We start from the raw sequence: 24977 nt of genomic DNA, 5'->3' as shown, positions 1-24977 counted from the left end.
TAATATCATTTTTAAATAAGTTACATCACATTAACTAAAAAATTTATTCTGCTTCTTGATTTTGTATTAATTTTTAACATATTTACATTATAATGAAGAATTTTGCAAATTTTTATGAATCAGTTTGTATTTGTTTATTTAGTAAACATAATATTGTTTGGAATGCTACGATTAATAAATCAAATTAAAACATAGTATAATAAAAAAACAGATTAAATTCTTTATATATAATTTAATATTTATGTTGTAAAATACTATCAAATTATTCAAAATTTATTATTTAATATATAAAATTTTAATGTATTTATATTAGTAGGAAAATACTTCTAATAAATATTTAATTTTTATTAGTTAATGTAAAAAATGATTTTAAGTATTATGTTGATTAATTTGTTTAAAAATAAGTTGCGCAACGATAAGTTAAATTATTTTTGTTTTATATACAATTTATAAAGAACAAAATATCAAAATTATTTTAATTTGTTTAACCTGCTTATCAAAATATATTTCTTTATCATAAAACTGGTTTAACCAAGCCACAGCAGAGGGGACAAATGTTATTTCTAAATTAGAAAACATTGAATATTTAAATTTATTAGTTTGAAGGATCCTGCTTAACATAATTTTCCAAATCTATCATATAGTTTTTGCAGTTTTTACATTTCAAGATAGGTTCATCAACTATATCTAGGTTAGTTAATATGCATGTTATGGATTCTTTTTGAGAGAAGGATTGATTTGCCTATAAACATATTTTTTATATTTAAATATCGATATCTACTTCTTTGGATAATCTTTTTAATAAATTAGAGGTGTTGTAGTTTTTTCTAAGACTAGAAAAAGCACTTTCATAATTCCTCTTAATTATTGCTTAAATTTACTGCTCTATAAAATCTTTAAATTGCTGCTTCTGCATAGAAGTTAGGAAAAGTAAAAGCTTTTCATTAATAAAGCTTAGCTTTTCAGAAGAAATGTTTATATTTTTCAAGAACTATTCTAATTTCTCAAGCTAAGGATCCTATTAAAGCTTTTTTATCCCTTTTTGCTAATCATAAATATACAGCGATATCTTTAAGATATCAACGAATTCATTTTAATTTTTCATAATATAAAACAGAATATCGTCCCAATTAAATGGCATCATAGCAAAAACAGAGTTTTTATTGTCTAATTCATTCTTTTAAAGGTAAACACTTTTTTCTAAATTTTTAATGCATTTACCAACGAAGATGTAGGGATCAGAAATATTATCAGAATCATTGATGATTAAGATATTTGAAAGCTGTTAAGATGTAAACGAATGAGCTCCACATACAATATAGAAGCATTGATTTACAGATTATATTGCAGAATATGGTAAAAACATACTACTTGAAAAATTTTGAATATCGTTATCATCTTATTTGTACCTAATGCTTTGTAAATTATTTTATTCATCTTCTATTTATAATTCTTATTCTTCTTCAAATACTTCTTATTCAATCTTAAATTAGCTAGATTTATCTTTTGAAGAATTACTTTTTTCTTTGATTGTTTGAATTTAACTTTTTTCATTAAATATTTAGTATTAAACCTCAACGATACTTTCAAATATTGCTAAGACTTTACCAAGGCAGTTATTAAAAGATTGCATAGGCTATTAATATTGTAAAGAATAATCGCTTGGATTTATTGCGTGTATCTCTTAGTTATGAGCTAAATATAAAATAGGAGCTTTTCCGTTTTTTGATTCTAAAACAAACATCCTATCAATAAATTGAAAATCAAGATGTTTAGTTTCTATTAATTTAAAAATTTAATTATTTTCCTAAAGCCTAGATTTATTATCGATAGAGGAAGCGATTTAACTCCCATTAAGCTAATCTATATTTGATTGAAGATGAACTACAGTTATATCTTTACTAGACAAAATAAAAAGCTTAATATGCTACTAATTGTTTTCTATGTAATTTGTGAAACATATTTATTTGCACTTACCCTGATTTACGTTGTATTTATCGATTAAGCTATTGAATTAAAAAAATATTATTTAATATAGAATAATGATCATTTATATTTTACACTCTATTTTTATTATTTTCATATTTGTAAAGATAAACATATCCATCAGAAGCATGAATAGCTAAGAGTTAATATACATTAAAATTACTCATGTATTACTCACTCCATTCAAATGTCATAACTTCTAAGTTAGATTGACTAGATCCCGTTATTGCTTCATTTAAATTTTCTATCTAAATTAAAATATCATATTAAATATGAAATAAAACATTTTCACGTTGTTTTCATCTAAAATAAATTTTGAATACAACTTATTGATTTGTTAAATTATTAGAATTTACTATTTAATATGATTTTAAGGAATCAGAGTTTTATTAAACAAACCCTAGATTGTAAGCATCACCGTTGCTTAATAATATAGTAATAATTGGATGATTATCTGGTAATAATCCATACTTAGATATCCTAAAATTCTTTATTTTTAAAGCTAATAAATCATTATTAATGGTGACTAATCTTTATCTTAAGTATGTATCTTTCATCGTATTGACTTTATTACCTTTTAAAACAAACTTTGCGAAATCAACATCAGATGTATCTGATTTTGAATTGTATATTTGAGTAACTTCATCAATGTAATGATTTTAAATAACTTTGTCTTATGAATTGTAAATCCTGTTTAATAAATTTAATTATTTACAAAAAAATGGAATAAATTTGGTAAAAAAAATTAATAAAAAACTATTTAGCAAAAATTACGAAGATATTAAGTAAAATTAATTTATGAATAAATAAAATCACATTTTAGTACAATCAATAACATCTTGGAGAATGCATTTATTCAGGGCAATTTTTCTCAAAGAAATGATATAAATTTTGTCTTATAGGCAAATGTAAATCTAGTTATTTGAATCAATCAACATATTATGCTAAAATAAACACTGTTCCTTGAAAATATCAAATTCCTTAGACATGTCATACAAAACTTCAGCCTCTACGTCCATTTATAAAATATTTATTCTTATCCCTTGCGCTTATTTAAAATGATAATGATTGATTAGTTTCCTTTTTTTATATCTTAAAGCTTTTTATTTCAGAAATAAATAATTGATATTAATATTTTAATATCTAATAATAGTATTTTTATTTACAAAACATATAAAATAAATTTTTAATAAAATCCTAAAATAAAATAAACAAAAGCTATCAATAAGTAGAAATACCAGTAAATATAAAATCAAATTATATAATTGACTGTTACTATAAATATCAAATTTTATAAAGATACATCATTATAGATATAGTAATTGAGTAGATAAATGCTTTTAAATATAATTTTCAAAAAAAAAAACTAAAATAAAAGCATCATTTAAATAAATACCCTCCAGCCTTTTCTAATTAAGAAACAATAAAATAATACAAATATATTTAAACAAAAAAAATAAGAATAAAGTTGGTGTCTAATAAAATAAAAAGAGCGCTAAAAATAAGTTTAATAGATATGAAACATTCAAACATAAGTCAATTTAATAAGTAAAATCTTAGTAATTAAAGATAAATCAAAATGAAGAAGGAGAAAAATTGGATAATCAAAGTAATAATAAAAGCAAATAAAAATATAATGAAAAAGAACTATCATTTCGTTTTATTTAAAATTAAATAATATAAAACAAGATATTTGAAAGAAAATTTAAATAAATGAATAAATCAATAATTGTGCGGATTTGCATATAATATTAGAAAATAAATATCTCAAAAATGAAATTTGCTTTTCATTAATAATAAAAAAATATTAAGAAATAAAAAAATATAAGTGGGGAAGAAATCTAAAAGTGGAAGAACAATCTTTAGAACAATAATAAAAAAATAAATAAAGTGGAATTGAGGGAGAATGAATGCATAACAAGCTAATAATTTAATGAGCAAACAAACAAAATATAAATAAATAAAGAAATTATTCAATTAGCTTATATTTGATAATAAAACTAAGGAGTTGGAAGAAGGGAAGAAGGAAAAATTAATGCTAAAAAAAAAAAACATGATGAATATATTATTGTGTATGTATATTTATATCAGCAGCATTTGAAATACATATGAACAAAGCATAATTAAATAAATTAGTTTTTATAATAAAATCAAAAATAAAAAACAAAGAAAAACTTTAATAAATACCATTATAAGCAGAGCACGAATAAACAAGTGAAAAAATAAATAAAAGCACATATAGCATTAAAGATGAATACAGAAAGCACTCCTACTCCAGCTAATCCTCAAGAATAGATGATCCCACAGTAACCTATCATGAATTTCATTCCCTAAAATCAACAAAATTAATATCAATACATTCAAGGCCAACCAGGCGTACCATAAGTGCCTGTTGCTGCTACCTTTCCAATTGATCCTATGTAAATGAACTAGCAAAACTTCTAATAGAACTACAATCCAAATTACTAATACTACCCATAGTAATACCAAAATAATAACAACAATAACAACAACAGATAATACAATGGTCACAATCAAAATTACAATAACAACATGGGTAGAAACTAGCAAGGCGGATATAATCGCAATCAAGGATAATCCTATTAGGGTGGCTACAATTAATACCAAAATGGTTCCTACTAACCCTACTAAAACAGAAATAATTAAGGAGGTGTTAAAAATTAGCATTCAAACAATATGAACAACTAAAACAACGGAGGAAATATGTATAGCAATCAAGGATAACTCCATAATAACTAAATGCACAACAATAATAGAAATCAAAATAATTAAAAACCTAAACACAACGAAGGTCCTATCATAGTAGATGAAAACGAATTTGATGACACCTTATGCTAGGCCTGTACCAAGGGAAAATCAGAATTCATTACCAAAATGGAAACCACTCTCGAAGAATTTATTAAACAAACTGAATAGTAAACAAAAATTTAATTTTTTTTAAGTCAATTTGAAATTTAAAAAAATTACCTCATCATAGAGTTTTATTTTTAAACTAAATCCCAATTTAACCTTTATTACAAACATATTTCAGTTTAAATATTGAAATTTTCTTTGTTTATTCAGCGTACACATGATACTTAAAGAAAGGATTAACCCATCAATATTTTATGAATTCTTATATGTGTTTTTATGAATTATTTCAATAGAAGTATTTTAAATAAAATAGGGATCAAACAGTTATTTCCGATTTAGATTAGTTTGAAAGAAAGATTCTCCATAAAATCTGTGAAAGATATGGACTCTTAAGACCTGTAATAATTAATAATTAATAATATTTTTCTTATAATTAACATGATTCTTTCTTTTTAAGTGTTGAAAAATATTGATAGACAAAAGAAGAATTTGTTTTTTTCATAAGACTTTTAGACAACTTATCAATAATTTTTTTCAAAAATAGTAAGTTAAAATAAATGAAGACGGTAGCAATAAGGGTAGTATCACCATCAAGAAGACAGACTTAACAACAATGTAATTTTTTTTAAAAGTATAAAATTTTAAATGTGTTGATAGATGAATAATATAGATAGTTATATAAGTCAATCATGGTTATTGCTAATAGAGTTTAAATTATATTTAATTTTGCAAGTATATATTAATGAACAATTGATGAAATAATTACCTTCAAATCTTATTTTCCCCAATCAATTTAATATTCTATTTATGTAATAATTAAAAATCTCTATTGTAAATAGAAATTAACAATTGCCATCAACACATAAATTTTTTTATGAAAAATAATTAGAAATATATAGGAAAAAAAATAATTTTATTATTCTAATATTTTTTTTATTAAAAAAGCCCAAATAAGAAGGTTTTGGATCTCTTTATGGAGTTCGAAACAAGTGGATTGACTACTACTTAATAAAAACCCTAATAGAATAGACCTACCAAGATTTTAAATAAGTAGGCAAATTCAAACACTAATGAAGAAGGTTAATTAGAAACTAATTTAGAAAACTTGAATTTGAATGATGCAGAGTAACAATAACAAAACAAAAAAGAGTAATACCACAATAAGAAGAATGAACTTTTCAACAATCAGAACTAAGGTCAAGGAAACAATAACTTTAACAATAACAACAATTCAAACAATGGTAAATATTAAAAAAATTAATTAGAATTATAATTAAAATTTAATGTAAAATAAAAATAAAGGAAGAATAAATAACAGAACTAGAAACAACCAAGGGTAATTCTAGAATCAAAATAATTAGTTCAATAACTAAGGAAATTATGGTGAAAATTTCTAAAACTATCAGAATAATAACAGTGGTGAATACAGTAGAAATGAATTTATGAGCAAAAGAAATAATAACAACTAGAATAATTAAAATTCATATTATTAATAATTCCCCGCCTAAGGTGGACTAGATATTAATTTCTTAGATCCATAATTCCCTCAATAAATGAGCAAATACAGCAATGCTTTCTTAATTAAGTAAATGGAATTCAACCAAAGTCAATCTTATCCTTAAGGCCATCAATAACAAAATAAAAAAAACTATAATCAAAACAACAGCAGAAATAACTAGGGCTTTAACAATACTAATAACAATACCAACTAAGGTAGTAATCCAAACTATTAGCAAGGAGGTGCAAATAATTTAAATTAAGGAGCTAACTAAAATAACAAAGGCTATAACAAAAATTAAAGTTATCCAAACTTAAACCAAAACTAGAATAACATGAGTAACCCTAATTATTAAGGAAGAAATAACAATAGCAATAATAGAAATTACAACAACAATTACAATAATCAAAACAACTAGACTAATAATTTATAAACTTAGGGCGCCCAAAATAACAATGGATAACCATTCAACAATCCTAACTAAGCCAAAAATCTGCAATAGCAATAAGAAAGAAAGAGTGGAAATAAATTAATTCCAAATACTAATTAACAACAACAATAATAGCAATAATAATAATAATAATAGGCTCCAATTGATTATCCAAAATTAATTGAATAATTAGAAGCTGAAATATTGAAAAATGAACAACAAAAGTAGAATTATTAACTATTAATTACTGATCCTAGTACTGAACAAGATAAAGTTAAGCAAAATTCTATTAAAGCTGCTAACTCTCTCAATAATTCTAAAATTTAGGAATTAGCCAAAAAAAATGAATCATTGAAGCAATAAATTGAGTAGCTTAAGAAAGAATAAGCAGAAAAGGAAAAGTAGCAATAATAATAACAATAACAATAATAGCCTAGAGGAAATAGAATTACCAATAACAGCAATAGCAACAATACCAGAAATAATCCTAACAAGAATAACTATAACAACAATCAAGGAGGTAACAACAGCAATAGCAATAGATACCAAGGGTAGAGAAACTAGAATAACAACAATAACTATAACAACTAAAACTAATAGGGAAATTATTACAATAATAACAATTAAGGTTAAGGTAGTTATAGTAATAGCAATAGAAACAATGAAAACTATGCTAGCAGCTAGATCGTCAATGATGACTAAAATTTCCCTTCTTTGATCTGAAGAAGCTAACTTTCTTCATCCATCCACCTTTGATTAAAAGGAAAATTTTTAAAAAAAAACAGATAATAGCTTTTAAAAATTAAATAATTAATAATATCTATAAGATCTATTTGTACACAGAAAAGAATATAAAAAGTAAATCTAAAAATTTTAATTTAAAATAATTTATCTTTGTCAACCATCTCATCTGATCCACTCTCATCAGCATTAACACCATATGAATCACTATCACAACTCATTACAAACTATACACATGTCTGCATGAATCAATCGATATCGATCTAAATAAAAAGTTTTTTAGCTATCATCCTATTTAATTTAAATATCCGATACTATTTATATTAAAACATCAATCAAATAAACAAAACCATTACCAATAACAAAAACATTAAATTTATCAATCTATCAACTTACTAGTAAGAATAAGAAGCTCGTTTTCATTTATTAGATGGTCTAATAAATATACTATACTTAATTTTATCATTTATCACAACAATCCTAAAATCTTCATTCTCTTAATTAACTTCTTAAATTTATATCTTTCATTTAAAGTAAAAGTTGATGGTGTGGTGTGATGGTAATTAATTTATTATATTCTTATATTTTTATTAATAAAAGGTATAAAAAGAGTGCTGTACTATTTAATTTATTTGCTTATATGATATTTTTTATATTCTTGTATCTATCATTTTCAAAATTGAATTCTAATTTTTACATTTTTTTATTTATTTGTGTAAATTAATTTTTAATTAAATAAATTAATTAAAATTATTTTCTTTTAACAACAATTAAATTACTATTTAGTTTTATTTTCTAAATTTTTATTAAAAAAATAGCTTTTTTTGTAAAAAATTAATTTAAGCAGAAATGCTTTAACACTTATCACAAATTTCGCTCACAAAATATTATTATGCAGAAAAAATTAGAAAATCTATAAATAAGTTACCACAAATTAATTACTTCTAAAATCAAAGTAAATTTTTTATTAATTTACATATAATTATTTGATTATCAAAAAATTAAAAAAAAAAAATAGATAAAAATTGAATTTCTTGCTCGATTGTTAAAAAACAATAAAATTTCGGATAAAACTATTATCTTTATTTAGAATTGGATTAACAATAAAAGTTTTCTTTTTCCTAGTTCATGAATTCATCTAGCCTTCTTTTAACGGATCAGTCTGATAAAAATAGCAAAAGTGGGTTAGAATCAAATAACTCAAATGATACTACAAACAATTAAAAAAAAACATAATCAACAAAATTTTTGAAGAAAAGAATTCAAAAAGATGAAAAAAAGTAGTAAAACTAGGAAAATAGAGTGTTATTAGCAAAAGATATAAAAACAAAAGGCATTTAACTTTTTATAAACATTGAATTCAACAGAACATTCCCTATGGATGGAGATTACTTTGTTAATTTAGATTATAAAAAGTAAATTAATATAGAAGAATAAATAAGAATATTTAGAGGAATAAAACAAGTTTTATTCTCACTAAAAGATGACAAAAGATAATTAGTAATATTAGATTTATAGACATCTGATAATATGCCATTCATTCCATAGAGTAATATACATATAGCTATCTAAAAAACTCAGGATCCAATTCTTCTATATTTTTCAAAATTAATTTAAGAAAATAATATATAAATGGAGATATAAAAAACCCTTATTCAGAGATTTAGAATATAACAAAACTGTCTGGAGAATCTCTAAGAAATGAGAAGGAAATTTTTTGATTTTAAAATGCAATAATTTATATAGGAAAACTTTACTGAGTCTGATTTCTATTTATATTATAAATACCAATATCGTAAATTAGACGATACCTCATAATAATATACTCAAGTAGGAGTTTCTTATCCTCTAATCGCTTTAATTGGTACTGATCCCTCTTCATTTATTAATATCTGTATGAGGAATGGATTTTTAGAATTTTCATCAAATTATTTTAAATAAATAATGATTATTAATTCAATGGAATGTAGGCTTATGTTACATGAAAAACAAGGTTCTGTGCATTCTAGAATGGAAGAAGTCGTTTTGCTGACTTTAGATGAATATGAAATTCATACAAAGATGATTGTAACCTGCATGAAATTAGAATTTCCACCTGAACTTTAAATAGAAGTTGATGGTTGCTAATTATATAATGAATTTCCAGTTTTTATATAATACTTAATTGATGAAAATGCCTTATAAACTCTAATTTCAAAGAGATCAAAAAACCCTTAATTTTAGCAACAATGGGAAAATGAATAATTTGGATATACTTTAGAGAGTTAAATATTTTTAGAAAAATACTATAAAGATTTTTTAAAAGAAACAAAAGAGTCCAAATATGAACATCAATTAAAATATTATTATAATAAGGAATGCCGTTTTAAATAAATCAATATTTGTAATAATCATCCTCAAGACTCTTTTGAAAACTATTTAAAACTATTTTCATAATGATGAAATGAAATGTGTAATTCTAATACTATCTAATTTCCTTTCTTATATTAACAAATTAAAAGAATCATAATAATTGCTAATCATTTTTATAATGGGATAGATTATATATATCCAATAGTACTTACTTTATTAAAATTAATAAAATTGAAATTTTTCAGTAGCTGATTTATGTGTATTAATTCTAAATAAAGGTAATAATTTATCTAAATTTTTTTAATTTTGTAATAATATGAAAAATTTTATTTATTTTGATTTACTTTTATTGATAACATAGTCTTCTTCAAATTATAAATTTCCTTTAAATTTGTATTAAGATTTTTGTTACAAAAAGTGATGCCTATTTTTAAAATAGAATTTTATAAATGGTTATTTATATTATAAATACATAAATTAAATAATATAGAATTAGATTTCATAATACATCTTTATAATAATTCTTATTGTGACCCCCCTATTGATAGACAAAATTTACAAAATTGAGACTAACTTTATATAATTATAATTTATAAATCTAAGAAATCATCAGAAAATAGCTAGTTTGATACATTTAAAATAAGGACTTAAAAGATCAATCATTTTTCAATAATTCAAACTATTTTACAAAAAAAAAATAAAATAAAGTTTAAAAAAAATAAACATGGAAGGCTTAGAAACTAAAAAGAGGATTTTAATTTGTGGAGGAGGGATAGGAGGATTTGCTTTAGGTCAGTATCTTCACCAGTACAGAAGTAAAGAGTTTGATTTTGATATAATTGAAAAAGATGTTGAATTTAGTTCAAGAAAATAGGGATACTCATTAACCATATAAAAGAATGGATAAAGAGTTTTAGAGTTAATTAATAAATTAAAGGATTTTGAAGAATGCGTAAAAAAAGGTATTGCTTTAAAAGGCAGAGGGTAAACTCGTTATAGTATGATTGATGGTTCTTTAATTTCACAATCTAACGAATAAAAAAAGGACTTACACTATTACATTCCAAGGTAAGAAGTTAGGAGAATATTGTTGGAGGGTATTGAAAGTAAAGTAAAGTGGGGTTATTGGGTTAATTCTTTTACCATTTAAGAGGATGAAAAGATAGAGATTTAATTTTGTTGCTAAAATTAAGAAGTAAATCCAAAAAAAGAACTCTATGATTGCTTAGTTAACTGTGAAGGGTTATATTCTAGAATCAGAACAACCTTATTAGGAAAGGAAGACTTAGTTTACTTAGAAACTATAATGATAAATGGCATTATAGAGAATACAGATGAATACTATAAAGAAAATAGATCTTATATCTATGAAGGAGATAAACAAATCAGATTATTTTTTAAGCCATATTAAAGAGGATAGCTTATGTGGTAATTAACTGTATCTCTTAACTTAGAATAAGCTATAAATATAACCAAGTAAAACCCTTCAGAATAATTAAGTTATGCACTTAAATGCTTAGAGAAAATGAATGATCAACCAATCTTTAACATGATTTAAAAAACTTCTCTTGATTTAATTAGATGTGGGCTTCTTTAAACAAGAGAACCAATAACTGCAACTGATTTTACTAATTTTTAATCAGTGACATTTTTGGGAGATTCTGCACATCCCATGCCTCCTTTTAAAGGTTAAGGAGCAAATTAAGCTCTTGAAGATGCTGCAGATTTAGGGAGAATTATTACACCTGATAGAATTACAGAGAGTCTAAGAGTTTTTGAAAGGTCAATGTTCAAAAGGGCTAATTATTACTAAGAAGAATCTGTTAATAGAGTAAAAGATTTTCATGAATCCAAAGATGAGTGAAAAAAAATGAATTTTTAAATTGTTTAATTAGGGTGACTTTATTTTTATTAATACTTTCGTTTTTTTGCTTATTTTATAGGCTTGTTTTTATTTTTTTAGCATTAGTTGTTGTTGTGGATAAAATTTATTAATCGTTGTGTAATCAAAATTATTTTTACATATTTTTATAATCTAATAATTAATAATCTTAAAAAATCAAGTTTTATATGTTTTCTTATTTATTTTAAATTTTAAAATAGTTTTCATTCATATAATATTTTTTGAAAATAAATTATTAAGATAATTAATTTTAATCACTATTATTTGTTTTCAAGTGGATTAAATCCTGAATTCAGAAATCAAAAATAGCTGATCTTTTAATTTAAATAAATAAATGATATTCAAAATGTGCTTACAAAACAATAAATTTTGTTAGCATGTTAACTATTAGATTTCTTATCTTTTTCTGTAATAGGCCAGGATTAAAATATTATAAAATTATTATTTTATTTTAAAAGATCTTAACTCTACTTCATTTGTTGTTTAATAGTATTTAATAAATTAAAAAAAAATTAAACTTTTTTGAGTTTATGAGTTGATTTTTGCATCAAAATCTACCAAAAATAGATAAAATTTTTTGAATTTATGAGTTAATTTTTAATCAATCTAGCTATTTTAATGTGAAGAACTATATTAGCAACTTAATTAAAGTTAAACTTCTATTATCAATTTTATATCAAAAAAGTTAAAAAAATTAAAAATATTGGTTAAAAGGAAATGATTGTTATTATTTTAGGAGGAGTAATAGGAGTAGCAACTATAGTTTACTTAAGTTTATAAAAGCCTGAATAAGATAGTAAAAAAAATGATGTGATAGAAGAAGATAATTAATGTAAAGAAAAGTCAAAAGTTAACAATGAATAGATCTAATAAAAAACCTAAGAAGAAATAGAACAAGCCTAAAAAGAATTTAATAAATAAAAATAAGAAGCTGTGAATAGAAAAGAGAGATTATTAAGCAGACTTACTGATAAAGAAAGAGAAATTTTTGAGGGTTACATCAACGATATGACTAAAATCGATGATAAAAAAACAAGTTCAAGTAGTGAATCTTTTTTTATTGAACTTCTGTTCGTACTTGCTGGATTGGTATTTGTTTATGCTTTAGTAGCTATTTTAGGAAACCGTTTTTACACACCATTTGAAATATTTGATATCCTTAAAATTTACTTTGTTGGTATTGGAGGAAATTAGCAATCATCTTAAAATTAAAACAGTTCTCCTTTCATTATAAATAATCCTTCTACTTCTGGATAAGATTTATGATTTATCTATTAAAATACATGCAAACACTCATATATATTATACAATAAACACATATTATATATTATGAATAAAATTTAAATAAAATAATATAAATTTTTAAAAAATTTATTTTTGCATAATTATTTATTTGTTTTTTTGGATTTTTAAAAATAATTTTAAAAATAAAAAAATTAAAAATAGTTTATTAAAGAGAATAAAAATTACATTTTATATATGTTTTTTAAATTATGATTATTCATATAAATCTTTATATAATTAAAAGATACTCTTTAAAATTAAAAATTAGGTATTTAGTGTTATAAAAAACAAATATTAGTAAAATGGCTAAAGACGATATAGGTAAAGCAATATTGATCTATTTAAATGAAATGGTAAATATATTAAGCATTAATTAATTGATTTAATTTCCTATTGACAATTTTAATGATCAAGTGGAATCAATTAGATTCAATCATTTATTTTTGATTAATATAAAATAGGATTTTGTTTCTCAAAAAAAAACTGAAAGATATTATAAGATTATTATTCTCACTGTAGCTGTAAATTCCAATATTATAATATATTTTAAATAAAATAATATGGTTTCTTTAATATTTAGGTTATCTCCTTTATAGTTTCTTATTTTTAGCAAAGATTTTCTACATGTGTATACTCAGTTTTATTGGCCTGCGCCTTTTGCATAATTGTAAATTATTTATATAATATGAAATCATCTAAAAAGCATATGATTAAAACATAAAATAATATATATTCATCGAATTAAATTAGTTATTTGTCCCAGGATATCCTTTTTGGAAGAGAAATGAACTCTAATGGTAACCTGATGCTAAAAAAGCTGCTTGAGCTTTTTTTAATAATAATTTATAAAAAAAACTACACGTGTAATATAAAAAGGTTATATATAAATATATTTTTAATTATTTAGAATTTTCAAAATAAATTAGAATTATTTAAAAAATTTTAACTTTAAGAAGCATTTATGAATTTTTATTTAAAAATTATTTTAATTTGATTAATACATATTGATTGCATAAATAAGAAAAAAGTATGAATAAAACAAATTTGTTTTAATTATTTTTCTTTATATCAAAATTAAGTGAATAAATATTGAATAATATTAAAAATCATTTTTAATTTCACAATTTACAATACAATCAATTGAATAAACTTTTTATGATAAAATACTCTCATTAAGTAATTGCTTGAATTAAAATGTTGCTACAATTAATAATACTGGCTATAAATTATATAAGGGCAAGCATATGCAAAAAAATATTCATTGAAATGTGAGTATTCATAAATTTGGAAACAAAACCAACTTTAATTCATTGAAATTAAAAAAACCAATGATATTTTTGATAAATTGAATATAAATATCTAAAATAAGAACTAAATAATTCAATTAAATTTTTACAATTACTTCATTTTGTAATTAAAAATAATTATCTATCAACTAAAAAGAATTTTGATCTAACTATTAAAATAGAATTTCAAATTTCTATCTTACTCTCCAATATTTAGACAAATTTGATATCAAAATGAATTTTCATTCTTATTTGTCACTCAAACCTATAATAATTCTTATAATTGTACATTAAATGCTCAGTTTTTTTAGAATTGTTTTGGCTGATGGGACTTGCTCTTAAACAGGTTGCATTTCATGTCCTCATGGATAAGAAGCTTGTTATTAGTGTACTACGAGTTTTGTATTAATAAACTATAATTGCTTACCTATCGCAGCTTAATCTGTAATCTCCTACTTTGCAGTCCAAGATGGAAAAGGATGTAAGCTATTTTTATTTTTTTTTAAATTTATTTTAAATACTGAAATAACCTAACAAATTAATGAATAAATCAATCAATCCTTTTATTTCTACTTCAAAAATATTTGTCAATTAAATAACATAAAACTTAATAGAGCTGGTTTAGTACTCTGAAATTTGCCCCGAAGAAACAAGTTACATCGATGACTCAGTAACTCCATCTCTTTGCATTCGTAAAAAAATTATATTAAAAATAATACGTTTTGTATAGAAAATAAAATTAACCAAATATTATTGTTATATTCTATTAATTTATAGCAATTTATTAATTAATAAAATAGCATGTCCTAGTTAATGTGATGGTTGCTTTCTACATGGATCCAGAAAAGTGTAATGCTGGGACTGTGCTTAGGGATATTATATGTAAAATTCATTAAATTATTAAGAAGCAGACAGATATAGTTCTTCATGGAATCCAACTTGTGTTCGTAAAATTTATAATAATTTTTTAATAAATTTTTTATATTTTAACTTTCATTTAATCAAAAGAAATAAATTAAGCACAAACGTTAAATTTAGTAATCACAATCACTACTACAGTTTAAAACGCTGAGCTTTAATCAATTCCTAATTACAATTGTGCTAGTCAATCTTTAACTTTTGGCAGTTTCTTCACTGCACTATTATTTGTTGAAAATGTGTGCTCTCAAAAGTATAGCTAAGGACAACTTACATTTACCTTTTAGAACGGTAATCATTTTATTATGATAGATAATGTTGCCTACTCTGGTAAAGAAACTGATCCTGACTTTGTTTTCGAATTTTTCAGAAATTCTAATTATGATATAACTATCAAGTAAATATTTTATGTTTCTAATTTTTTAACTTTAAAATTAATATTTAAAAAATTCAAAATAATTTTTTCTTTTCTGTCTTTCATAAAATAAATAAAAAATAAAATATTGATAATAAATTATTGATTTTTAAAATCCTAAAAGTTCTGCTTCAAGTAAAAACTAGGTGATTCTATACTGGAGAACTGAAAAAATTAGATTTTATATCTTTGGTACTTTGAATTTATCAGGAGTTACAATTGATGGAAGTGAAAACAAACTTTATTGTAATATAATTTATTAATTTTTGATTATTATTAATTATTTAAAATCTCTTTAATGAATCAGCTAATTTGAGTGATCCATCTAAATGCTTCACATAAAGAAACTTATGCTGCAATGGAGCTACACCTCAAAATTATGTATGTAATAATGGTCCAAAAAGATAATATAGAGCGACTGGAAAAACTTATCAGCCTGATGCTGTTGGTATGGGTTTATTTAATTTTATGTCTTCTAAAAGATACACAGATACTGTCATACCTTCTATAACAATTAATGTAAAAATATATATTAAAAAAAATTAAGTATAAGAAATTTTAATTTAGGCTGTTGATGTACGCAATATGATGATGTTTTATCCAGACGGTATAAGATATTTCATAAAAATCCATTCTAACTATGGTTTTATCAGCTTAAGTAATGTTAATGTAGATAAATATTATTTCACTGGAGGTTTAATCTCTAATTATAGATATGTATAACCTAAAAGAGAATCTTATAGTTATATCGATTAAGACATTGGATTATAAAGGAGGTAAATAAACTTACTTAAAATTTTATTTTTTAAAATAAATATTGAATAATAAAAAATTATTTAATAGAACTGATTGTAGGATGCAAGTTGCAAATTTAAAATAGGGGACTTTTTGTCTTCTCATATATTTAACATCTTCAACTTTTCAAAACTATAACTATGAAAAATATACACGTTTATTTTTAGATTATACTGATAATCCAAAATTTATAGAGAGTTATACCCTACATCTGTTTTCCACTTTAGCTTCAGTTAATATCTCGTAAAGTAAATTCCTTAATGCAATGGTATCTTCAACTATGGTTGATGCTGACAAAGAATTTTTTATAAGTTCTTAGGTTATGTAGTGCAAAAATAGTTATGATTAAAGCTCAGAAAGTGACTTATTAAAGTCATCTTATCTTAAAACAAATCCCAATCAGCACTTTGATTAGGATAAAATCTCTTAACACACTTAAATGCTTGGTTCGCACATCGTTTGGTAATACATTAAAGGAAAATTATTAATGGATACTAATACATTCGATTCGAATATAGGCTACTAAAATCCTGCTATTTCAATGATGGGTTATTCCTAATATATGGGAGCAAGTTTATAAACCTCATATATAATACTTGATTCAAATGGTAACTTTGCTTATGTAGCAAATGCTGTTATATTTATACAAAATAGTATATTTACCAATAATTTTGCGTTTGTTGCAAACAGCGTAATGTCTTTTTACTAAAATTAAAATTCTAAGCCTTTTAATACTGGCTATATGAGTTGTATGGGAATGAAGTTTCTATCTAATACATTTTAGAATAATTTAGGGTGTCCTACAAGCTATTTTGTTGTTAGTATAAATTGCAGATTCTAAACTTTAACTTCATCATTTGCTAATAATTGGTACTAAGAACTTAATCCAACAAATACTTAGTAAGAAAATAATGATCTTCTCACATAAGTTGTATTTAGGTCTAATAAATTCATACAAAATTATGCAATTATATCAAATAGTCTTTTTATAACTGGTGCTAGAGATATTAACATTGACTAAAATACTTTTGATAGTAATGGAGTATTGATAGATTAAACCAAAGTAATTTTTGTTAATTTAAATTTATTTTTATAAAACCTAACTTATTAAATAATTATAAAAGGGCTAGATTAACACTAATAACAACCCTTACATTAATATAGTAAATTACAATAAGGCTACTTATCCATACTTTAATACTAATTGGATGACTGAATCATCAGCTTTATTCTTGCAATATCCTGTTTCAACTTTTATAACAAACAACATATTCACTCAGAATTGGGCCTTATCTAGTGGTGATAGTTATATTGGTTAATCAGTTATGCTTCATAAAATAGTTTCTGTTACTGATGTAAAAATAAATAAAAAATTAATAAATTTAATATACTCATTTATTTAAATAATATTATAAATTAGGTTAAAATTTACAATAATTAATTTTTAAACCACAACGGACTACCTTCAAGTTTTATTACTCAAGGCTCTTAAATAGGATGTAAAATATTAAAATTATTTTTAGAAATTGTTAAATAAAATTAATTAAAAATGATATAGAAGCTTACTCAACTCTGCCAATAATTTCAGTGAATTTGTATACAAATTACCATCTTGCTAAATCAATTAGTGTTGCTATACAAATTGATTTCTATTAGAATACTTTTGCAAACAACTAATACAAAATTAATACTAATAATGTAGATACACAAAATATAAAATATAAAACCTACACTCTATATTCGTTAGGAGGTTTTGTTCAGCTCATAAAACTATTTACTGATAATGAGGTTCTAGGTTCACAACCTGTTTCAAATGATTATTTATATATGATGTATAGTCAAGTCAATTTCTTAATCAGAAACTCAAATTTCACTCAAAATACAGTAATTATTTTACCTACATTTTAATTTTATAAATTAAATATTTTTTTTTAGCATTATAATGGCGGTTGCCTAATTGAAGTTTCAGGACTAAATTAACTATAAGGGTACGGCAATACATTTTCAAGTAATAACAATGACTTCTAATCAGCGATAAATAATTAAATTGGAGGAATGATTTGCATGCTTCAAAGTAGCCCTGTAACTCTAGCTAACACTACAAATAATGAACCTATTCTTAATCTTATGCAATCAACAGTTACAGGTGACAAAGGAATTCATGTTTAAAACTAGCTAGTCGGTTCTTACATTGAAATAGGAGACATGAATTTTATTGGGTTCTAATCATCGAATTCAATTTTAATTTCATCAGTAAATCAATTTAGTTTTTATTTAAATTAAAAAATATAAACTTTTAAAATTGATAAATAAAAATAATTATTTTTACCAGTAAAATTGCTGATATTTATTTTGAATTTAATAAATAAACTAAATTAAATTTGATTGAGAAAAAATTAAAAATATTTATAAAAATAGGATTCAGGCTAGGTAAATATGGAAGGTAACTTATTTAACAGTTCAGTAGCAATAAATGGATTGATGAGCTTTAAAAGAGTAGGAAAACTTATTCTTCAAGATTTACAAGTTTTATAATCGTTCCCTTACACAATATATCTTGAGAGCGCATACAATTATTAGCTGAATGGATTAACAATTTAAAATAATAATTTGAATTTATTCTCTAGTTACATCTTATCTAAAATGAACTAATAGGATTATACAAATTTGATAAACAGTGGAGTACAGGTTTTGTATTTATACAGATCAAGAGGTATAATGCTCAACAGTAATTTTAATAATAATTTAGTTTCAAGTGCTTCTGTAGCCTTATTAAGAGATAACAGTTTACTCACAGCTACAAATCTAAATGTTACAAATAACCTTGCTTAAAATATTGGAAGTAATTTTTATGTCACAGATACTTCAGTTCTCAATTTAGTTCTCTCCAATTTCTAGAATAACACTTCTTTGCTAAACGGAGGATGTTTCTTTATATAAAACTCTTATTTTAGCATTAGTTAAACAAATGTTTCATTTTGTTAATCAAAATAAAATGCTGGAGTTGGAAGAATAGAGCAGTCTATTGTAGATATTAGCAACTCAACATTTTAAAATAACACTGCTCTTCAAGAAGCAAGTTTGTTATATTCAATTAGTTCAGACATAAATATCAAGTTTTCAAAATTTTTCAATAACTCAGCTAATTCGTGTGGTATTATAGCAAGTACTGTAAATCTTTTCATCCTTGGTTCCAATTTTACTGGGAATAGTGCAAATATAAAAACAAAGAATATATATGCCACATAATCAACTCTTTAACTATAAGACTCTTTTTTCAATGATACTCAGCCAATCAATCAGGTAATTAATCTTTGTATGTAACTTAAAAATATTTATTTAATTAAAATTCATTTTAGGTTTCAGGGGCATTCATTTAGTTATTTAAAAGTACAGGCTAAATATCTTCATCTCAATTCTATAATGGTTAATCAAACTATGGTGGAGCAATTATGGTTGAGGCTTTTTCTGATGTTCAAGTAGATTCTTGCTTATTTAATAATAATTATGCTGTCTAGTCTGGTGGAGCTATAGCAAGCTCTAGTTATTTATCAGTATCTAATAGTAACTTTACTTTAAATTAAGCCTCTCTTAATGGAAATGATGTATTCATAAAATGCTAAGATGATTTTCTAGTCACAAATGTAAGAGTCAACGCTTCATTGGGTATCAGCTTGTATGTTTGGGCTAGATCATTTTAAGCTTACTAGCTTAACATAACTGGTAACTCTTCCCTAATTTAATAAAATTAACTAAACTAAATGAAAGGTAACTTATTAATTAAATTAATATACTTTAAAATGAATATTAAATTTATTATAAAAAAGGTGTGTACTTATTTTAAACTCCATCATCTATAGTATAAGATAGTTATTTCTCTAATCTATTCTCGATAAAAGGGTCTGCACTCAATATAGTAAACTTGCTAAACTAACAAGTAATGAAGACACAAATAATCAATACTGTTTTTACAACAAACTAAGCACAATAAGGAGGAGCTCTTAAAATAGATGGGTTGACAAATACTTATATCATAGATACTAATTTCTACAACAATATAGCCTATTATTTTAATGACACTATAGGAACTGGTAATGGAGGAGGCATACATTATTCATGTCCTCTTACCTTCAGTTACTGCTCCTTGTAAATTGTTAGATGTAGTTTTATCGATAATTAAGCTGAAATGGATGGAGGTGCTATCAAATTTGATTAATCAGAGGTCTCAATTGATTTTTAAACATAATTTGCTAATAACTACGCCATATATGGACCTGACAAAGCATCTTATCCTATACATCTCTATAAAACTAACAGTACCAACTAATCAGCAGTAATATTTTATTTAGCTCCTATTTTTATTTGAAATTATTGTTTTTTTTAAATAAAAGATTTCTGATTTTTAGAATCCAAATGCTTTTTCTTCTGGATTTCAAAAATTAGTAGAAGATTCTTATAACTTTGAAGCAGAAGTATCTGGCTAGAAATTCGAAATATATTATGCTCTTGTTGATCATTATGGAAACATTGTCCTAACTGCTAATTCATCTTACGCCAGATTTTCTACATTCTCATCGGGAGTATATTTGGAGAGTGGAAATCAAGTTTCTAAAAATGGTTATTTTAACTTTACAGACTTTGTCGTTACAATAAATCCAGGAGATACTTTACAGATGATGATAGAAACGGATTCTATTCCAGATGAATGGTTAGAAAAAGCTCGTAATTTACAGCTTAAGTCTTAGCGTCTGCGCTAATTATAGTAAGGATAGTCTTTAGATTTATTAAACTTAAATAACTCAAAAGGAACAGTCCCAGTATATGCTTAATTCCGTAAATGTAAAATTGGAGAGATTTAAGGTAAAAAAATATATTATCTTTAATTACATTCTTATTTAATCTTAAATAATCTTTGTTTCATAAAAAAATATTAAAATAGATTCTAATAAATGTGTACCTTGTAGTTATAACAAATACTCCAATGTTGCTAATATTACTGAAGGTTCAGTCTAATGCAAAGAATGTTTATAGAATGTAAATAATAATAAATATTTAAAAAATATTTAATTTCTAAATTTTAAATAAAGTCATTTTGTGAAGGACTCAATAATGTAGCTCCTCTTTCAGGGTTTTGGAGATTGACAGATATAAGCGAAAATTTTATGTAATGCCCTAATGCATAAGCCTGCTTAGGTGGAGTAGTTGATGGAGAAATAAATTCAAATACTGGTTCTTGTGAAGTTGGTTATGAAGGAAATCTTTGTTTAGCATGCTCTGATGGTTATGCTAGGTTTTGTTTTGTTTTATTTAATTTTATTTATCAAATAATATTTTTAATTTAAGCTTAAAAATTAAAAAATTAAAAGAATTAAAAAATAATTAATTTTTATAGATATGGATAATCTGAATGTGTAATTTGTTAAAATAATATTCTGTACAACGTTAGAGCCATCGTGACAATAATAATTACTTTAGGAATGATTTCTCTTGGTATTAAAAACTAATTGGATAATTAAGGTTCATAAAAAGATTACTCAATTTGTTTGATTAAAATATTTGGAAACTTCACTTAAACTATTAGTATTATTTCTCTATTTTAGTTGTAATGGCCTTCTTCTGTTGGTTCTGTGGCTAGTATCAACAATTAATACCTTGCAGCACCATTACAAGTGAATTTTAAATTATTATTATTATTAGTATAAAAAAACTATTTAATTTTTTTATAACTTAAGGTTTTCTCTATGGATTGCTATTTCAGAGGATTTGGAGTTAGTACTTCTTTGGTAAGAGTATTTATTACTATTGTTACTCCTTTGGTTGTTATGCTTTCATCAATCGTTTTCTTCTGCATTTATTATTCGATAAAAGTAGGAATAAAGCTCTATACAGATAAAGATTATCAAAAAGTAATTTCTAATATATAATAAATAAAAAAATATTTTTATTAATTAATTTAAAAGAAACTTAAAAATGCAATCATCATCACCCAGCTAGTCATTATTTTTGTATTTCATCCTCAAATTGTCACAGCTTCGTTTTCTCTATTCTAATGCTAATAATTAGGAGATAATGCAAATCCTTAAAAGTTTTCACAAATAGAGCCTCAGCTTAAGTGTTTTGAAGGCGAGCACTTAAATTGGGTTAAATATCTTGGTATACCTTCTCTAGTACTATGGGGTAATATAATATAATTCAATTAATTTAATAATAAATTATCTAAAATAATTAAAAAAGTTTTTATTATTCCCTTAATCATGGCTTTAGCATTGTGGAAGTATAAAGATATAATAGATAGACCTGATATTGTTGCCACTTATGGATTTATTACAAAAGGTTACAGAGCAGAGTTTTTCTTTTGGGAAATTGTTATTATGTATAGAAAATCTATACTAGTCATTGGAAGCATATTTTGGAAGTTAGATCCTTTCCTAACAGTATTTTAATATTTTAAGTTTTTTAATAAAATGATTTGAAAACTATAATATTTTCTTAATACCTTATTTTTTAACTAGGGTCTAAATATATTACTCTATCTTTTCTTTTGGCTAATAATTTAATAAAAATTCTAACCTTTCTTAACTGGCTAACTAAATAAAGTGGAAGAATACTCTTTACTCACATCTGTATTCTTCATCTACTTTTCTCTTTACTTTATTGTTGGTAATTAATTTAATTTAAAATATTTATTACATAAATATATTTTCTTCTAATATATTGTATTAATAATTGTGATATAACTTATAAATATAGACCAACATGGATCAGTGATTAGTATTTTGATGATAATTTTGCTTATGGTTACTTATATTGGATATTATGCATATTTTGGCTTGGTTTATTCTAAATAAAAGATAATTGAAGTCACAGAAACTATTACAAACCTTTCTTAAGAAGTCAAACATCCATTTTTAGTAGTTGTATTTGGCAGATTAGCAGAGATAAAAATTTTATCATGTGCTAAAAATTGGTTTTTAGAGCAAAAAGAACTTGTTCAAGCTGCTATTTTAAGATAAAAAGTCCAGCAAGATGAAAAACTAAACAAAGAAATCTAAAATTGCAGTAATTAGCATGTAGTTAAGGATTAAATAAAGGAAGTAGTTTAATAGTAGTCAATAAGTTAAATTAGCCAATAAGATGTCTTTTTGTAAATAAAAAAGAAAAATAAGGAGCTATTTTAAGCAGCTTAAAAATTCACTGATATCCTATTAAAAAAGAATGAAAAAATATAAATTAATGATAAGTTAAAAAATTTGGCAAAGAAGGTAAGGCAAAAAAAAGAAGATCATGATGACATGATACCTCTTAATTAAGACTTTTAAAATGCAAAAGAAATTACAATATAAGAGGAATAAAATTCTTTTGAAGATGAAGGAAATATAAATATTTGAAAAAAACTGTTAAAATAAATTCAAATTAGTGAATAATATTCCTATTCTTTATGATTGATTTTAAATTTATGATTAAGTTTCACTCAATAAATTATTTTAACATTTTTTATTATAAATTTTTAATTCAAGTTAATCTAAAATAAAATTTAAAAAAATGTTTTGGATTCAACTGCTTCTTTTCAAAAATTTTAAATAAATAATTTATTTATTTATTTTTAGATATTTTTACTCTTAGACTAAAATAGTTTATCATCATGTAATTATGTGTGATTGAAAAAAGTTAAATTAATAAATTTTTTTTTTTTTCACATTAAGAAAAACATATTTTAAAAATAGATTAAATAAATCATTAAAAATTTTAATAAATATTTTTAAATTAATAAAATTGTAAAAATAATTAAAAATTTTAAACTTCAAAATAATTCCATTCAAAACAATAAAGATTATTTATTTTTATATTACATAAATTCAAAGGAAATACCCTATATGCATTTTTTATAGTTTTTGTAATGCTTTTCAAAAATATTTATATTAGGCTTGCAAATTTAATTGAAAAATAAATTTAAGATTATTTTTATTATTTGTAATTCCTTAAATGAAACATTTTATCTCAATTATTTATTTAAATATCTTAGTATTCTACTTAAAAAATTAGTTTTATTTTATATTAATTTTTAAAAATAATTATTAATTTATAGATATCAATATGAAAATATTAATAATAAATTATTGAAATAATTAAACTTTTTTAAAAAAATAAATATTTATTTTTTAAAATTGTGAATTAGAAAAGTCTCATAATTTTAAATATTATTGAAGTTAATAGATTAATATAAATTTATAAAATAAATAAACATTTATGAAATTTCTTTTTTAGAAAAGTCTAATAACTTTAAATATTATCCACTAACTAATTAACTAACTCAGTCAACCTTATATATTTTTAATAATTAGCAATTTAATATTTATGTTTATAATCAATAATTTACTTGAGTCAATGTTTTTTATATAAATTAAATTATATTTGTTTGATCATTTATATTTTTTTTAATTGAAGGTATATATATAAATTTATTATATTTTATATACTTTTTACGTCCATACAAA

At 23.1% G+C, this 24977-nt stretch overlaps 7 protein-coding genes across 7 annotated transcripts; 6 read left to right on the top strand and 1 right to left on the bottom strand. All coding sequences in view use genetic code 6, as the record gives it.

The window, feature by feature from the left end:
- Positions 1-514: 514 nt before the first annotated feature.
- TTHERM_00703590 (hypothetical protein) lies at positions 515-3005 on the bottom strand (the record flags this gene model as incomplete). The annotated part of the gene is made up of 4 exons (XM_001032030.2): positions 515-2006; positions 2062-2234; positions 2343-2676; positions 2803-3005. The coding sequence occupies 4 exons, from the start codon at positions 3003-3005 to the stop codon at positions 515-517; spliced, it is 2202 nt and encodes a 733-aa protein (XP_001032030.2).
- Positions 3006-4125: 1120 nt separating this feature from the next.
- TTHERM_00703580 (hypothetical protein) lies at positions 4126-7511 on the top strand (the record flags this gene model as incomplete). Its single annotated transcript, XM_001032029.3, has 5 exons — positions 4126-4922; positions 5174-5258; positions 5405-5475; positions 5806-6101; positions 6163-7511. The coding sequence occupies exons 1-5, from the start codon at positions 4237-4239 to the stop codon at positions 7509-7511; spliced, it is 2487 nt and encodes an 828-aa protein (XP_001032029.1). The 5' UTR covers positions 4126-4236.
- Positions 7512-8657: 1146 nt separating this feature from the next.
- Positions 8658-9968, top strand: TTHERM_00703570 (hypothetical protein; the record flags this gene model as incomplete). The annotated part of the gene is made up of 1 exon (XM_001032028.2): positions 8658-9968. One exon carries the CDS (start codon positions 8658-8660, stop codon positions 9966-9968), a length of 1311 nt encoding a protein of 436 aa, XP_001032028.2.
- A 637-nt stretch (positions 9969-10605) lies between these two features.
- TTHERM_00703560 (FAD-binding monooxygenase) lies at positions 10606-11745 on the top strand (the record flags this gene model as incomplete). Its single annotated transcript, XM_001032027.3, has 1 exon — positions 10606-11745. The coding sequence occupies one exon, from the start codon at positions 10606-10608 to the stop codon at positions 11743-11745; it is 1140 nt and encodes a 379-aa protein (XP_001032027.1).
- A 756-nt stretch (positions 11746-12501) lies between these two features.
- Positions 12502-13050, top strand: TTHERM_00703550 (transmembrane protein, putative; the record flags this gene model as incomplete). The annotated part of the gene is made up of 1 exon (XM_001032026.1): positions 12502-13050. One exon carries the CDS (start codon positions 12502-12504, stop codon positions 13048-13050), a length of 549 nt encoding a protein of 182 aa, XP_001032026.1.
- A 363-nt stretch (positions 13051-13413) lies between these two features.
- On the top strand, positions 13414-14062 carry TTHERM_000703549 (hypothetical protein; the record flags this gene model as incomplete). The annotated part of the gene is made up of 4 exons (XM_012800056.1): positions 13414-13421; positions 13530-13589; positions 13649-13735; positions 13819-14062. The coding sequence occupies 4 exons, from the start codon at positions 13414-13416 to the stop codon at positions 14060-14062; spliced, it is 399 nt and encodes a 132-aa protein (XP_012655510.1).
- A 526-nt stretch (positions 14063-14588) lies between these two features.
- On the top strand, positions 14589-23870 carry TTHERM_00703530 (transmembrane protein, putative; the record flags this gene model as incomplete). The annotated part of the gene is made up of 24 exons (XM_001032024.2): positions 14589-14835; positions 14969-15046; positions 15155-15301; positions 15363-15669; positions 15812-15933; positions 15995-16206; positions 16255-16463; positions 16531-17545; positions 17607-17837; positions 17903-17981; positions 18041-18366; positions 18418-18735; positions 18901-19785; positions 19842-20250; positions 20310-20815; positions 20874-21342; positions 21422-21516; positions 21570-21772; positions 21875-22151; positions 22215-22388; positions 22443-22659; positions 22717-22916; positions 22995-23142; positions 23233-23870. The coding sequence occupies 24 exons, from the start codon at positions 14589-14591 to the stop codon at positions 23868-23870; spliced, it is 7512 nt and encodes a 2503-aa protein (XP_001032024.2).
- Positions 23871-24977: the final 1107 nt, after the last annotated feature.

This window comes from Tetrahymena thermophila (genome assembly GCF_000189635.1).
Source record: "Tetrahymena thermophila SB210 genomic scaffold scf_8254391, whole genome shotgun sequence".
Classification (NCBI taxonomy): Eukaryota; Ciliophora; class Oligohymenophorea; order Hymenostomatida; family Tetrahymenidae; genus Tetrahymena; species Tetrahymena thermophila.
The sequence above is the reverse complement of the archived record's forward strand: the minus strand, read 5'-3'. Positions and strand labels throughout refer to the sequence as shown.